This window comes from Verticillium nonalfalfae, assembly GCF_003724135.2.
Source record: "Verticillium nonalfalfae strain VnAa140/NRRL 66861 chromosome Unknown scaffold_91, whole genome shotgun sequence".
In the NCBI taxonomy this organism is placed as follows: Eukaryota; Fungi; Ascomycota; class Sordariomycetes; order Glomerellales; family Plectosphaerellaceae; genus Verticillium; species Verticillium nonalfalfae.
In genome coordinates, this window is record NW_021167316.1 from 47,064 (window position 1) to 61,107 (window position 14,044).

A 14,044-nucleotide genomic window follows, 5' to 3' on the forward strand; every position below is an offset into this window, starting at 1 on the left:
TCCGGCCAGATTTTTGCCCCGACTTGACTTCTGTGACAACATGGGCCTTCACTGGGGTATAGCCAGTGCTGTTCAATATGAGCACGACGAGATATTTACCAGGGCGTTTGAACTTACCTGAGTCGAGTCAGAAGGCGGCTTGGCCATGACTGGGGCACGCATCGGCCGGACACCTGACTTATCACAAGTTCTGCGATTCCAATCACTTGCCCAAAGCGGCCGCAGTCCCCTGTTCATGAGCTGTTTGTCATGGCATCCTCGAGAGACAGTCGCGACATGTTCGGCCTTGTCACCAACGGATTGGCTGCTCACAGATACTGCAATGCAAAGCGCTGCCAAGCAACAAAACCCCCCCAATGTCCCAAGAAATCAGATATGCATGCAGGTGCGGCGCAGGTCGCCACACCCGAAATAGAAGTCCTGGCGTCTTGGCATGGACGAGGAAAAACACAAATACCCGTCGCTGGGTCGGTGAGCGCGGAGGAAACGCTCAGACTCACCATGCTACAGCGCTTAATCGTCGCAGGTGATTGGGATCACGATACAAATCACAACGTGATAACATCCAACAGACAAGATGCAGATCTCTGGTCTGTTCCTGAAATAAATCCTACATTCAGACTATCGGGATTTATCGTATGATGGCCAAGCTCTTTGATGGCGTCCACGCGCGGCGTCCATCCTAGCCTCGCAACGGCGGCCGCATCAATCTAGGCCATGTCAACCTCAACCTAAATCCAACTGCACGGCTCGCCAGTTCCAAGCGACGCCTGCAGCTTACCATGCACCTGCCACGCAATCTACGAGGATGCAAATCTGCGCATGCAGTCATGCAGCGAACCCCCTCTTTCGGAAGAGATTGCGAATTCACCAACTGGGCCAGGTGCACGGCGGCGCCCGCTGGCAGAGAACTTGCCAAGCACCGTCGGTTTCTGCTCAAGGTCCACGACGTCGCGCGACAACATGGGCATGAATACATGGCCCATGGCAGACAGGTCATGACGAGAAGGTCCTCACCAAAGGGGGTTTCGTTTCGATTTGAGAGCTCCGGCGGCCACAAACAGCATGGCTCCTTCGGCACTGACTCGACGGCAGTCATCAAGGTCAAAGTCACGATCCTCGGACTCTCGCGGACCCGATTTGGTTTCGAATGGGGGAGTATAGGCGCCTCTCACCTGTTACCATACCACTGCTAATAGAGGCAAGAGGAAAAGGTGGTATTCTTCTTGTCGCATCTGGACGCTTCCAAAAGAACAGCATACTTGTCAAAGACATTATTCGCTGTGCCGCACAATCACCCTGCGTTGTGATGCTCATTGACTATCTTTTTCATGATTCATTGTTGCTTTCCTTCATGACAGCTTGCTGATACACATTCAGACTGCCCACAAATCCCGACTCGCCATGACAAGCTGCTTGTCTGGAAAGAACACGACGAAAACCGCACCAATGACACCAAAACAGTCATCCATTCCCTTACGTACAGTTCCAGGACGCATAATATCCAAGGCATCAATAGAAAGTTCTGAACATGGATGCTCCATCCTTCAAACCCCTACTCATCGCCAGTGGCGTACTCGCCCGCCGCAATCTTCTTGCTCAGAGCCACGTCTTTCTCAAAGTAGCGGCGGAGGTCCTTGCGCTTCTTCAGCAGCAGGTCGACCACCAGGCGGCCAAAGACCTTTTCGCCGGATGGGTTGAGGTGTGTCCTGTCTCCGGACGAGAGGTTGTAGAGGTCAGCGTTGGCCTTTCCGATGGCATTGACATACGCCGTGCTGGCCTTGTTGAGGTCGAGGTAGTCAATACCGAGGTTTTCGGCAGCGGCGATGGCGGCGGCGCTGTGCTCGTTCAGGTTCTCAATGACGGCACTTCCGTTGAAGGCGCGGCGCGTCAATGAGGTGATGAGGATCTGGCATTGCATAGGTCAGTACGGGAGATCATGTCCAAAGTTTGGCATGGGCGGACACTTACGGGTGTGCCGCCGGCAGCGATGACCTCTTTGGCGAGGGCCACGAGGTTGGCCTGGAACTTCTCCAGAGAGATGCCCGACGTGGCCTTCTGGTCGTTGTGACCGAACTGAATGGTGACAATGGGGGAGTGGGTGTCGACGTTCCCCTGGACGGCGGTGATGGTCGTGTTCCAACGGCCATCGGCCCTGAACGAGGCGGTCGTCGCGCCGCTCTTCGCAGGGTTGATGCCGTCTGCGGGGGCCTTCACGTAAGACAGGAAGCCATCGCCCCAGCCTCCGGCGACGGCAACTGTCGAGTCGCCAGTGAGGACAAAGTAGGGAGGCTTGGCCGCCTTCTTCGGCCTGGCATCGACGGGCGCCAGGGCGGTGAGTGCAAGGATGAGGCTGAGGAACTTCATGATGACGGGCGCTGACGCGGGGCAGTGTACCGGCTGTGTGGGTTTGTCTCTTGGAAGTGGAGTGCGTGGAGGCCTGGCATCACGATCCTCCGTTTGCAGCCGCGTGATACGCCTTATATGTCCCGTAAATCGCTATTCCCACATGTTGAGGACATCATCGTGTCTTCAAATCACGTATGAACAAGAGCTCGCCCTCTGCTCTCCCGCCACGATGCCTTAGGGCCGAGTGGCATCTCTGACGTGCTCAGGAGAGGAACTTCCACGAATCAAGGATTCATCGCAACGTGGCGGGTCCTCGCCGGGGATGCAGCAAGCTTGATGGGGATCCGGGGTAAAGCACAAACTTTGACTAGCTTTGCTCGTCGGAGCCGGAATTTCGACCTAGCGGCTCGAGAACATGGCCCTGATATGGCCATCTGGCCACCTAGATGGGTGTTTGCTGTCCGCAATCTCGGCAAAGATGCCTAGCGACGGACGAGGGGAAGCGCGAACACATGAATCGATCATCAGATCGCAAAGATGGGCGGTCCAGTGGAAGTACAAATTGCGGGGGAAGCCATCCCAAAATGCCTTCTCGCAGCTCTCCCCTCAACTACAAGCGCTTCGAAATGGCTGTGATCAGCACGACAGATGGTCCCTCGGCAGATCTTCTTAGCGAAGGCCGAACCCCCATCGGGGCTGCGGAGCCGATTGAATTGGGGAGCTTTCGTAGATTTGGAGAAGGCAAAGGCGCAGGTACCCTTGGTTCCTTTATGTCCAAGTGTCAACGAATGCCGAGCACCTTGTGCAGCCCAGCGGGCATTGATGATGGGGGCCAGGCTTGGCTCTGACGCTTCTCCAGCACGAAGTCTGCCCTAGCATGACAAGCTGTCGCGTGCCCTGGTTTGTGTTCCAACCTTACATCTCCCCGCACGGCTTCGCAAGAACCTAAAATGACGATCAAAGCGCGCAGTGCAGCGGGAAGAACAGGAAGGTTGCAATGCGAATGAGCGAATGAACTACTTGGCAAGGGACGTAAGTCAAGGGCGATGGCAATGATGTCCACACGCTCCAACCGAGCGGGGCGACAAGCCCGGCCGGTTAGGCCGAGGTTCGTGTTCGGTTTCTGGCGTCCTGTCTTCTACGAACCGGCCGGGAGCAAAATAGCTCCGACAAGATTCAATTTTCCAGGGAAAGTCGTCTCTGGCATAATCGGCAGTGGTGAAGTGGCTATATCCCTCTCGGGCCAAATGCAGACACGGAGAAGAGTCTCCTTGTAAGTTTCTCATTGCTATGCGCGCAAACTCACTCGCCGAGCTCTCCGTCAACGCGCCACCGCTAGAGGCCTTCAGCACCATTTTTCACAAGTTACGCGGTGTCGCCCGATCCACCTCTCGACTTCTCCTTGAAGACCTTGCCTCGGCTTCAAGAAAGAGACTAGTCTCGCACTGAAGGTGTTGTTCCCCTCAAAGCCCTCTGTCCAGGGGTAGTGCGAGCGCCCCTAGAACGATTTCGCGCGAGGACTATAGTTTCTACAATCATGTAAAGCCGTCCAATAAGCCTAGTCACGTTTCCTGTGAAGAACGAGGGAAAGCTGAACTGGCAATTAGAAACATACGACTAGACACACAGGTACGATGCTGCCGCAGCCGTAATAGTAGTTCCTCATTCAGGCTGATCATTGCCATCCCTGTCGTCACGGAATTTGAATTTTTTTTTATCATCCCTCCTCGCAATCTTTCAGATCGAGTAGTCCATTAACTCCTGAATCACGTTGCCCCTTGCTACAAATTGACCCAGGCTTTCCGTCGGTAAATATTGCATTGCTGCTAAACAAGGTTTTCTAAGCGAATGTCAACTTGTCCATCAACTCAAGTCCGGCGCACCCATATCAGCTGCGGCTTAGCCCAAGCTCCAACATTGGCAGGTGAATCACACAACTATAATACAAGTTCCTCTCAGATACGTTGCGGAGGTCGCGCATGACGTTCCGAACGGTGAACCACTACGTCTTCTTGGGTTGCTTGTAGGTGCCAATTTTGACGCCATCCTTGAAGCGACCGATGATATTGCCGCGAGGGAAGTATTCGCAAGCGAGGTACCAGCCTTTAATACTCGCGCCGCTGGTGCAGTACTTCCTGGCGCACCCGACCTTTTGCGTATCTCTCCAGACCATCTGGGTGAAATGCCCGGTGGCTGAGGAGAAGACAGCCTTTTGAAAGTCGTACTTTGCACGCTCATCGCCCCAAGCTTTGGCGGCTGCTGTAGGTGTTCCGTACCCAATGGCCAGGTTCTCTCCGTACTGGCCGCCGGAGTGGGCGAATGGAGGGCACTGGTTCTTGCCTGTGCCCTTGCTGTCGAGATATTTTTTAGCGGCAGTGGCCAGAGTGGCGTCCCATTTGAGGTCGACGCCCCATTTCAGAGGGGCGCCTTGGTGTTGGCGACGGTACTGGTTGTGTGTTGTGAGAATGGCAGCGTTGAACTGGCTGTCCGACACCCACTCGGGCCGAGTCGTAATATCGGTCTGGCGGGTGTCAACGGCTGCTGCGTTGCAGCCCTGGAGGCCAGCTGCCAGGGTCAACAGAAACATGGTGATCTGCATCTTGATGGTTTTGATGTTGTGGAATTGTATGTACGATGGTCTGCAAGTGTGAAGTATGTAGGGTAGGAAAGGAGAAAGTCTGATGGGTTGCTGAGGAACAGGACATTCTTCCGACGAGATGCTGTGTCAATATATAAGCCATCGAGTATGTGAGGGATTCTGTCAGGCACGTTTCGTGATGTCTAGGACCCTAGAGTGTAGTGGGATGCGGACTCGTGGCGGCTGAATCACATTCCTGCAAACGGATTGCGGGGACCCTGAACAGCAACTGGAGCGGCGTTTGCATGGAGGCGTTCCCTCACCCCCTTCTCAACCATGCTATTGTCTAGAGCGAACGAGTTGAAATCATGACGCGCGGGGCGGTGACCTTCACGTGCAACCTGGACCATCCTTCAACTTCACGAGGACCATGGGATCTGTGACTCCGAAGCCACAGCATCACTTTGTCGATCACGAACCCAAATATGCTCCATTCAGTAAGAGGTTTCAACGATTTGCAGTTTCAATGACCCAGCTGACGCTGTGTACCGATCTCATCGCATACGTCGAAGCGGTTGGACATGACAAAGTGGGTAACTCAATGACGATGAGGTAGGACGCTTACAGACCGGCTTGAAGCTTATGATGATATTTTCCTTGGTCAGAACAGTAGTCATCACTACTTTACTGATCCAGGAATGACAAAGTATCATACTCTAATTCGGCCTGGATTGACAACTTACCATGCATGTGCTGATGAGGTTCACCGAAGCGACACAAGTGTATCTGACCTGAACCCACTTCGTCGCGCCAGAGCTCGTGTAACGATGTAATTCATGTCTGTCCTCAAATTTCTTTTGCTTCAGTTCTCAGAAAACACTCTGCATTGTGATACGCGAGAGTATTTCCCTGCATCTCATTGTTGGCTGCCACGAGGTACCATTCTGAGTGGGACTACCTTTCCCAATTTTTTGTCATGCACGCGTCTCAACGGCGCGAAATGGTAACGAGTTTGGCAGTCATTAGTGCCCGCCGTGTCAGAGTGTCTCACACGTGGTGGCGAAATCTAGAGTCCTGTTCCTGATGGGGGTCCGGGACGAGTGTCATGAACTCCTGATTCCTTCACTTCGTGACATGGCCGTTTTCATCCGTTTATTGCGCATGTCTTAGAACAAGCTCTGGCGTGGCTGACTACATGTCGTTTTGTTCATCGAACCTGGACCGCGTCTTCTTCAGACACGCTATCTTCATGCTCGCGTGCCGGTTCTGGCGTAGCATATCAGTCCACCACGCTAAGGTAAGGTAGGCAGTTACATTCCTGTGATTTGCGGTTCTGCCGCGGTTCTGCCCATCAGCTTTGCCCCAGCTTCATTTGTAGGTCCTTGTGGGCATATGCCGTCATGAGTCCATTGGTACCCCGGATGTATTGCTCCGTTTCGCCTATCGCAGGCACCGATGAGGCCGGACCGTGGTCCGGGATTGGCCACCAAGGCCACCTCGCTTCGCCGGTCGGTCGGCGCTTGGCACTATTGGTCGTTGCGGGTGCTCCGAGAGGAAGTGGGCCCGTGACTTGGAAAGGGCAGTCAGTTGACTCTCAGGGAGATGAGGCAGATGCTGCAGCTGCTGACTTGTTCACTCACAGTTACTATTGACAATCATCCCATTTTCAGGACGTTAACATCTCCCTCCCCCTCATGTCGCCAGCAGTTGATCTTAGAGGCACTCGTGGCATGGGGACACAATCCTTCTGTCTCAAGGTCTTGGACTGGCGCCTCTCCATCATGAGGCTTTCCCTTGGCGCGCGCTGTGGCTTGTGATGCCCGTCACATTCCCAGACGTCACTCCAAATTGAGCCTAGCAGACACTGCCACAATGCCAAGGCCCGTTCCTTTACGTTTTCCCCCGCAGCCATCAACATTGTCGTTGGACACGTTCTCGAACAAGAGGACGGGCACGTCATAGACCTCATCACTCGTTATACAACAATCCCTTCTATGCCACGAGTCTTGCATGCAGAGATTGTCTCGGATCACTGCCAACCCGTTCCTTCAGTGGCCTGGGACGTCGATCACATCCTCGTTAACGTCACCGCGGGCAGCAATCCTTGAGCTGTCCTTCCCAGTGTTAAGGCCTCACACGTTGGCTTGACGGGCCGTGAGGTTGCTCAAGCGGTGATAGAGCCCACTCCCTGGTGCTGCAAGGGCGAGACGTCTTCTTGAAACTCCATTAGGCAACCACACATTATACACGGCACGTCAACGACGGCTGTCACATTCTGGCCTTCGGCAGCTGTCGTCGGGCGCCTGAACGAAGCCTCAAACAGCGCCAAAGCTGATCTCTCGAACGCCCAGAACGCCGAATCGCAGACGCTCATCATGGTCGGCGTCCCTGGGAGGTCCAAAGGATGCAATACATGCCGCAGACGAAAAAAAGGTGTAAGTCCGGTATGGAGACGCGCACACGCTATGGCACTCGCTAGAAGGCTCTCATTCCTTGGTCTGACTCGTCTTGCGACCCACGTCCAACCGACCTGTGGGCGACATCCCATCCCCATCGCCGTCCTCGAGGGTCCCTACACCCGCCAAGGCGCAGCTGACTGATTCTCATGCAGTGCGATCAACAGCGACCCGTTTGCGGCCAGTGTCTCAAATCGCGCGTTGAATGTACAGGCTACGAACGTCAACGGGTCTTCATCAACGCTAGCGGACCGGTGGCCGGCCAGGCCTTGTCTGTCTCACGGGCGTCTCCGCCCGTCTACGATGTCTCGCTGCACCCCGATCTCGCACGCTCGGCGTACGAGGTCAAGTATCTTGATCTCTTCTGGCGTGCGTACCTCCCCAGCGGCAAAGCCTTTACCCCATATGCATCGGGATACTCGATCGGCGGCTGGACCGCTGTCTCTCGCGATCTGTTTCACACGGATAGCGCGCTGAGGAAAGCACTCCTCGCAATGTGTCTTGGGACGCTCGGTCGTGAAGGTGGCGAGCCGTGGATGGTGAGGGAGGGCTTGAGGTCCTACACGCAGGCGTTAGGCGAAATGACTATCGGACTACGATCACCAGAAAAGAGGAGCTCGGATGCGTTTCTGGTTGCGTCGAGGTTAATGGGACTGTATGAGGTAGTCAACGCGATTTCCCAACGCCCCGCTGCTGGGTTTTTCCCTTTTCGGCGTCGAAAGCGACTAACCATCCTTTAGATTCTGTACGGTGGCGATGATCACGCGAAGAAGATATCACAAGCAGGAAGCTGGCAGAGTCACAACCTGGGTGAAGTGGCGCTCATCACGTCCCGGCCTCCTGTTGAACATGCTGACGGGCATGCTCACCAGCTTTTTGTCGACAGCCGCATGCACCTTGTAAGTGTTCTTCTCGGCCGCATGATGACGGATGAAATCCGATTGCTGAAGTCTGCCAGATCATCATCGCCATCAAGCTCCGGAGGCGCAACTTCCTCAGCTCTCCCGAGTGGAAGACCATCCCGTGGACGAATGCGGCCAAGGTGCCCAAAGACCTGCTTCTGGACATCTTCGTGGATATCCCCGGCCTTCTAGAGGACCTTGATGCCCTGGCGCTGTGTGACGATGCGGCGTCGAGACCGTTGCTCTACGCACGGCTGGTTGCCGATTGCTGGCGTACAGACGAGAGATTGGTCTCATGGTTCGAGGAGCAAAGTCCCCGAGCCCATCTCGAAGCCCTCAAGGAACGTGAATACAAGGAGCCCACCCCAGAAGACACTGCGGTTGCCATGTCTATGAGCCTGTATTGGACCGCTTGCTTGCTCACGTATTCCACGCTCATTCTCGTTCTGACATCCAATCCGACATCTCCGCTAGACATTACTACCTTACCAGAGCGCATGAACCTCAACTCTTACTGCGCTGCCATTGCCGACATCCTCGAGATCTTCTTCCAGCCCAGTTCTGGCATCTTCAGCGTGCAACTCGTCCCCCTGCCACTTGGTATCGCGCTCTCTTACCTTGCGTCGACCCTGAAGCCGGGCACGCCGCCCCCCACGGAGCTCAAGAAATTGCTCGGTTATTTTACGCGGGGCGCAGGTGGGGCCTCTGTCGGAAGCTTCTTGAGAAGTATGATGCTCAATGGCATGGGGAAACTAAGCAACGCATCCAAGTCGGCGAACGCCGACAGATTCGAACGCGCAATCAGTGGTAGGCCTACCCCTGACGATATCAAGTGCGTGCAGGGTGTATCAGAGGGTTGGGCAAGGTCTGCGCCCCTCCAGAATCCCCCCATCATGTCCGAACGGGCGACTAGTATTAGCAGGACTTGAATCTCGAATCTGTCCTCAGCTAGATTACTCACCAACCCGTAAGGAGGCTCACGACACACGCGTCCTTTCTAGAAATAAACCTTCCACAATGCACAGCCGACAACTTGTAAAAGATGGCGAAGCAATGCTGCGGAATAAGTGTGGTAAAGCCGCGAACTTCATAAGGACTTGGTCAGGTTATATGCCTTGCCTCTGAAGGTCCTTCGGTTCCAGCGATGTTGCATTTCATGAACAGCCCGCGCATTCATGTTCCTCTTTCATATCCATACAAATGTGATCTCGGACGCAGCAGAGGGTGAAAAACGATTCTTACCCCCTGGGGACCCAAAGTAATAAGTCATGACATGGAGATGAAATATTGGTTTCACCGCGGCCAGCTAAGGGTTCCATTCCGACTCCTCAGGTTTCACGTTCTGGACCACGAGAGAATCAATCTCGTTTCTATGATAGCTGGAGGATGATTCTAAGCACTTCTCCAGCAAGGTCGTGCTTTACTGTGTTGTATATAATAGCAGTATGAACTCGTATACCCCAGTCCACGTATCCTGCCGGCAGCCGTGACTCGGCCGTAGACAAAGAAGCTCGAATTTAAGGCCGAAATATCATGTAACTTGAGTGAAGCGCACAAGCAGCATATCATCGGCGTGACGAATCATTTCATTTTGGGCGTGGTCATACGGTATTGGCATCACTGTCTGATTGTAGAGGAACTGTCGAATGGAAAGACATGAAGAATGACTACCGTAGGCATGCCTCCCGGATAGGCAACAAGATCATGTTCTTATCAAGTGTGACAGGTCATGTTCCGGGCATCAATCCCAGACCTGCAAGTACTCGCCCGCATTTGAGATGAGCTCTCAGTCCTAAGCGCGACACCAGGCCATGCAGGAACCAACGTACTATAGATCGATCATCCCCGTCGGGCAGAAGTCCCGGCCTCCTGCCTCTTTCGTCTCCAGTCATGCTGTGCTTTCAAAATCTACGCGAGTATTTTGCTCCCGATGTTCACATCTATCCTGTGGAGGCTTTGTAATACGACATACGATGCGGCTAACGAGCCCCACAACCGTCCTTACTGTGTCCATCATGGTGGGGTGAAAGCTGCGAAAAACTTCCAAGGGGCCAAGTGAACGCAAAAGTCGAACGATGTAGGCCCAGTGGCATATCTAGTCTGGTCACATCGCCAGCCACCTCGGTACAGGCCATATGCATTCCGAGACCCAGGAACATCTCACTTTGCGACTGGACAACTCGACCCCCAGACCTCCAGCTAGGTGGCTCAGTTTTTCTACATCCGTCAGCCAACTTCTTGGTGCCTTTGAAAGCTGCTACAGATTATGGCGATGCTGTTTGTGAAGCTTGTTGGCGATGATGGCGCGGAAAAAGGGCATTGCAATTGACACTTCAGTCTGACCTACTGCATCAACGTCGAATGCCACCAAGACCTCGGCTAGCGTGAACAAAGTGCCGAGAAGCTTGCGTAGGCCATCTTGAAACATCGAGCGTTGTGGAACCATTACAGCGATTCGATCCTTGCAATCAAGCTCTTGTGCCGCGGACCTGCGCCCAGAGTCTTTTTCATTTATTAAGGTTTGAGGCGATGTCGAGAGGGTGGGGATGCTTGTCAGTGTCGTCATGCTGTACCTAGATCGCCTGAGCTGACAGATCTTATCGGGGAAGTAATGCTGTGTCGAAAAGCCCGAAGAATGAGAGGCATACATCGACAAACTGCCGAGATTCTCTCAAGTCCAGGATTTCGCCGGAAATGATGCGACCTTTTGCATCTTCTGAATTACGACGACAGAGGGGCTTGGCCAAGCCTCACATTGTTCTGGATCGTCTTCAATGTGTGGACAATAGCTTATAAAGGAGCCGTCTTGCAGCTGTCTACGGTTGAACATATTAAGTACTCTCATAGCAGTAGCCTGAGTCCACACTACAAACCGCACTTCACCTTACGCTAGCGCAATACTACAAACATGCGTGTCTCTGCTCTGATCGCCTTCTCTGCAAGCTGCCTTGGCATCACGGCCAGCGCTAGCCCTTCTTTCAAACTATTTTCACCCAAGCCTAACTGCCCCCCTCAAAGCGCGAATCCGTGGCAGCAGCGCGCCATCCTAGCAGACTTTGTGGAAGCCTTCTTCGTAGAGCAAAACGCTACAAAGGCCATACTCAATCACATCGCGGAAGACTACATTCAGCACAATCCTGGAGCACTGTCGGGCCGCCAAAACGCACTAGACGCTCTTGTGCCGTTCCTGTCTTTGCCCGGCGTCAACCTGACCGTCCTGCGACAGGGCTTCGAAAACAACTTGGCATTCATCCATTCTCGTTTGGACATCGATGGCGTTGCGCAGCCAACTGCGATTGTCGACATTTTTAGGTTCAATGGAACCTGCATCGTCGAGCATTGGGACGTCGTCCAGGCCAGAGACCCCAACTCTATCAACCCGTTGGCTCTGTTCTAGTTTAACGTATCCTTACTGGATTACCGATGAATTTTTCACAAATTTGTCTACGTGGGAAACTTGTGGGAGTCCAATCATCCAGTGTAGGGATAAAGCTGGGCACATTCAGTATGTCCAATTCAATGCACAAACTTCAACTTCGAATAAGGCTTTCAATGGCATAGTATATGACCGAATGTAAACCATGGCTATCAAAGCTCGTGAAGTGATGAACAGAGGCTAATCGGACTTCTTTGACCTATTTCATTGCCAAAACCATGGATGCGTTTGACTCGCCAGTAAATACATCCCAACCACAAAAACAAGATACAGATAGCTAGGTTGACGACTGAGAAAGTCGGCATACGCCATAATGCGTATCCATCACCATCTCGTAGTCGAAAGTTGACATTGGGGCTAGGAACAGCAGAATTTTGACCTTACACATCGTAGTATACAGTAAGGACTGGCTTTGCTCGGCATCCGGCTTTTCTCCCCCGTGTTGTAAGGATTCAGCTCCCATGAAAGTTGGTTTTTTATTGGCTAAATTATCCGGAGCAGCTGGAATTGTGGCAATGCTGCGACCATTTGGAAGTGGCCGAATGTCTGCGAACATGCTCGAGGCCCGTGGGAATTGGCCAGTGGGCCGGCGGGCTGCGTAGCCACGGATGTCTCTAGCAGCCACGGTCGAGACACCTACTCAGCAAGCTCTGTGTATGCTTCGCACGCGCACGGATGATGCGTGAAAGGCCACTATGCTTTCTTGCAAAGAACGACGCCGAGTGATGCTGAAGCTTGTTGCGTCACGGCTGTCGGTCCAAACAGCGCTATCGTTATGTCTAATTAATTACATAGACTCAACGCCAATCGCGGGAACCTCAGCTGGACACCAGTTTCCAGACTTGACTGGAATGATCTGGGCACGGTGGTTGAGACAGGATCTTATTAGGGCCCGGGTTTACCACATCGGGCTCCTATGATCGAATGGAGCTTGAAACGCAACACCATGTGTGAGCATGCATTCGACCGCACGCATGAGATAAACCCATCAAAATGATCGTGGTACTTTTTTTTCTTTTTCCTTGAAAGAGAATAATCCTAATCCCATTTGTTTGCGGATATCGACGCAGGGAGCGAACAGCTAGGACGTATCGAGCCTGATATCGGACTGAGTGGGTGGGCAGGGGTGGGTCACAAGCCCGTTGTTGTTGACCACGGCCGCGGAAGAATGCACGGTCTCAGACTTTCAGGGGACGAGCGATGAAGATCTGCGCCGAGTTATTGTTCCGCTGCTGGAAAACACAAGAAGAGTCAAATTCCACTTGTGAATCAATTGTCCTGATGAAGAAGGGCCTCGACCCGGGGAAGCCGAGCCTGCATGCAACGGAATAATCCACCAAGTGCAGCCACTATATTGCCTAGTGCAGCATCTGACTTGGATGAAAAATATCCCATGTACGCCGAGGTCTGACTATGACTCGACAAGGGTGAATCTTTGTAGGGCTGCGATCTTCCCGAGAACCGGGTGCTCGTTCGCTGTATGTCTCAATGTACCACCCACCGCCTGTGAGACAACGAAGGTTCGAAGATCGACCTTTGGCGCCAGTTCGACTCGAGATGTGACCCTTATCACGGAGGTATATAATTGACATATTACTCAGGTCAAAAAATGTAGCACACGTCGAGCTGTGCGAGGGGAAGAAGTCAACAAGCTTGTGATGTGCACCACAAGCATTGTCTCTCAACTGTTTCCATAACATGCTTCGAATCATTAGCATTATTCGGTAGACTGGCCGCCGTGAGGCATAGACCTGCCATTTTCTGGGGCAGCATTCCTTGGAGTAATCTTTCTCTTCACCTGCTTCGGCCCTACTGACCAATTAGCCCATGCCTGCTCGGGTAGTTATTGACTTGTCGCGTGAAAAAGCTGACTTCATGCATGAGAGCAGATACACTGGTGCTGCACAGCGACCTGCACAAAAGCAGTTGTTGACGGGGTTTCCACGAAGTTCAGCTGCTTGACCCATTCACCTCACTATTCCTCTAGTCTTCCGGCTACTGACTCATCGCGTACTATCCTGAAAGGAAGCCCGCGAAAGGAAGCCCACGTATTCGCTATGTTCATCCATACGACGGACATGCCCTCTGAAACTTCTTCTTCTGCTTGGCTGCTACTTGACTAAGGCTGCGATTATTGCCGCTGGAATCTCGCATCACACGATTTGCTCACGCACCGGGCTGTGTACTCACAACAAACAACTTCGATCATGCCTAATTCGTGACGAGACCCTGAATAGCTTCGACAAGAATAGCATCGTTACCTGTCCTCCCCAGGATGTACATGAACAGTAAAGGAATGTGAAAGACGGCACCACTCGATTCA

The 14,044-nt window shown here is 53.1% G+C and overlaps 4 protein-coding genes across 4 annotated transcripts; 2 read left to right on the forward strand and 2 right to left on the reverse strand.

Annotated features, from left to right (window-relative positions):
• Positions 1-1,555: 1,555 nt before the first annotated feature.
• D7B24_009333 (uncharacterized protein) lies at positions 1,556-2,367 on the reverse strand (the record flags this gene model as incomplete). Its single annotated transcript, XM_028643408.1, has 2 exons — positions 1,556-1,909; positions 1,972-2,367. The coding sequence occupies 2 exons, from the start codon at positions 2,365-2,367 to the stop codon at positions 1,556-1,558; spliced, it is 750 nt and encodes a 249-aa protein (XP_028493026.1).
• A 1,984-nt stretch (positions 2,368-4,351) lies between these two features.
• D7B24_009334 (uncharacterized protein) lies at positions 4,352-4,948 on the reverse strand (the record flags this gene model as incomplete). The annotated part of the gene is made up of 1 exon (XM_028643409.1): positions 4,352-4,948. One exon carries the CDS (start codon positions 4,946-4,948, stop codon positions 4,352-4,354), a length of 597 nt encoding a protein of 198 aa, XP_028493027.1.
• A 1,434-nt stretch (positions 4,949-6,382) lies between these two features.
• On the forward strand, positions 6,383-9,096 carry D7B24_009335 (uncharacterized protein; the record flags this gene model as incomplete). The annotated part of the gene is made up of 6 exons (XM_028643410.1): positions 6,383-6,435; positions 6,789-6,930; positions 7,539-8,045; positions 8,256-8,282; positions 8,342-8,981; positions 9,056-9,096. 6 exons carry the CDS (start codon positions 6,383-6,385, stop codon positions 9,094-9,096), a joined length of 1,410 nt encoding a protein of 469 aa, XP_028493028.1.
• Positions 9,097-11,193: 2,097 nt separating this feature from the next.
• On the forward strand, positions 11,194-11,682 carry D7B24_009336 (uncharacterized protein; the record flags this gene model as incomplete). Its single annotated transcript, XM_028643411.1, has 1 exon — positions 11,194-11,682. One exon carries the CDS (start codon positions 11,194-11,196, stop codon positions 11,680-11,682), a length of 489 nt encoding a protein of 162 aa, XP_028493029.1.
• Between the last annotated feature and the right edge of the window lie 2,362 nt (positions 11,683-14,044).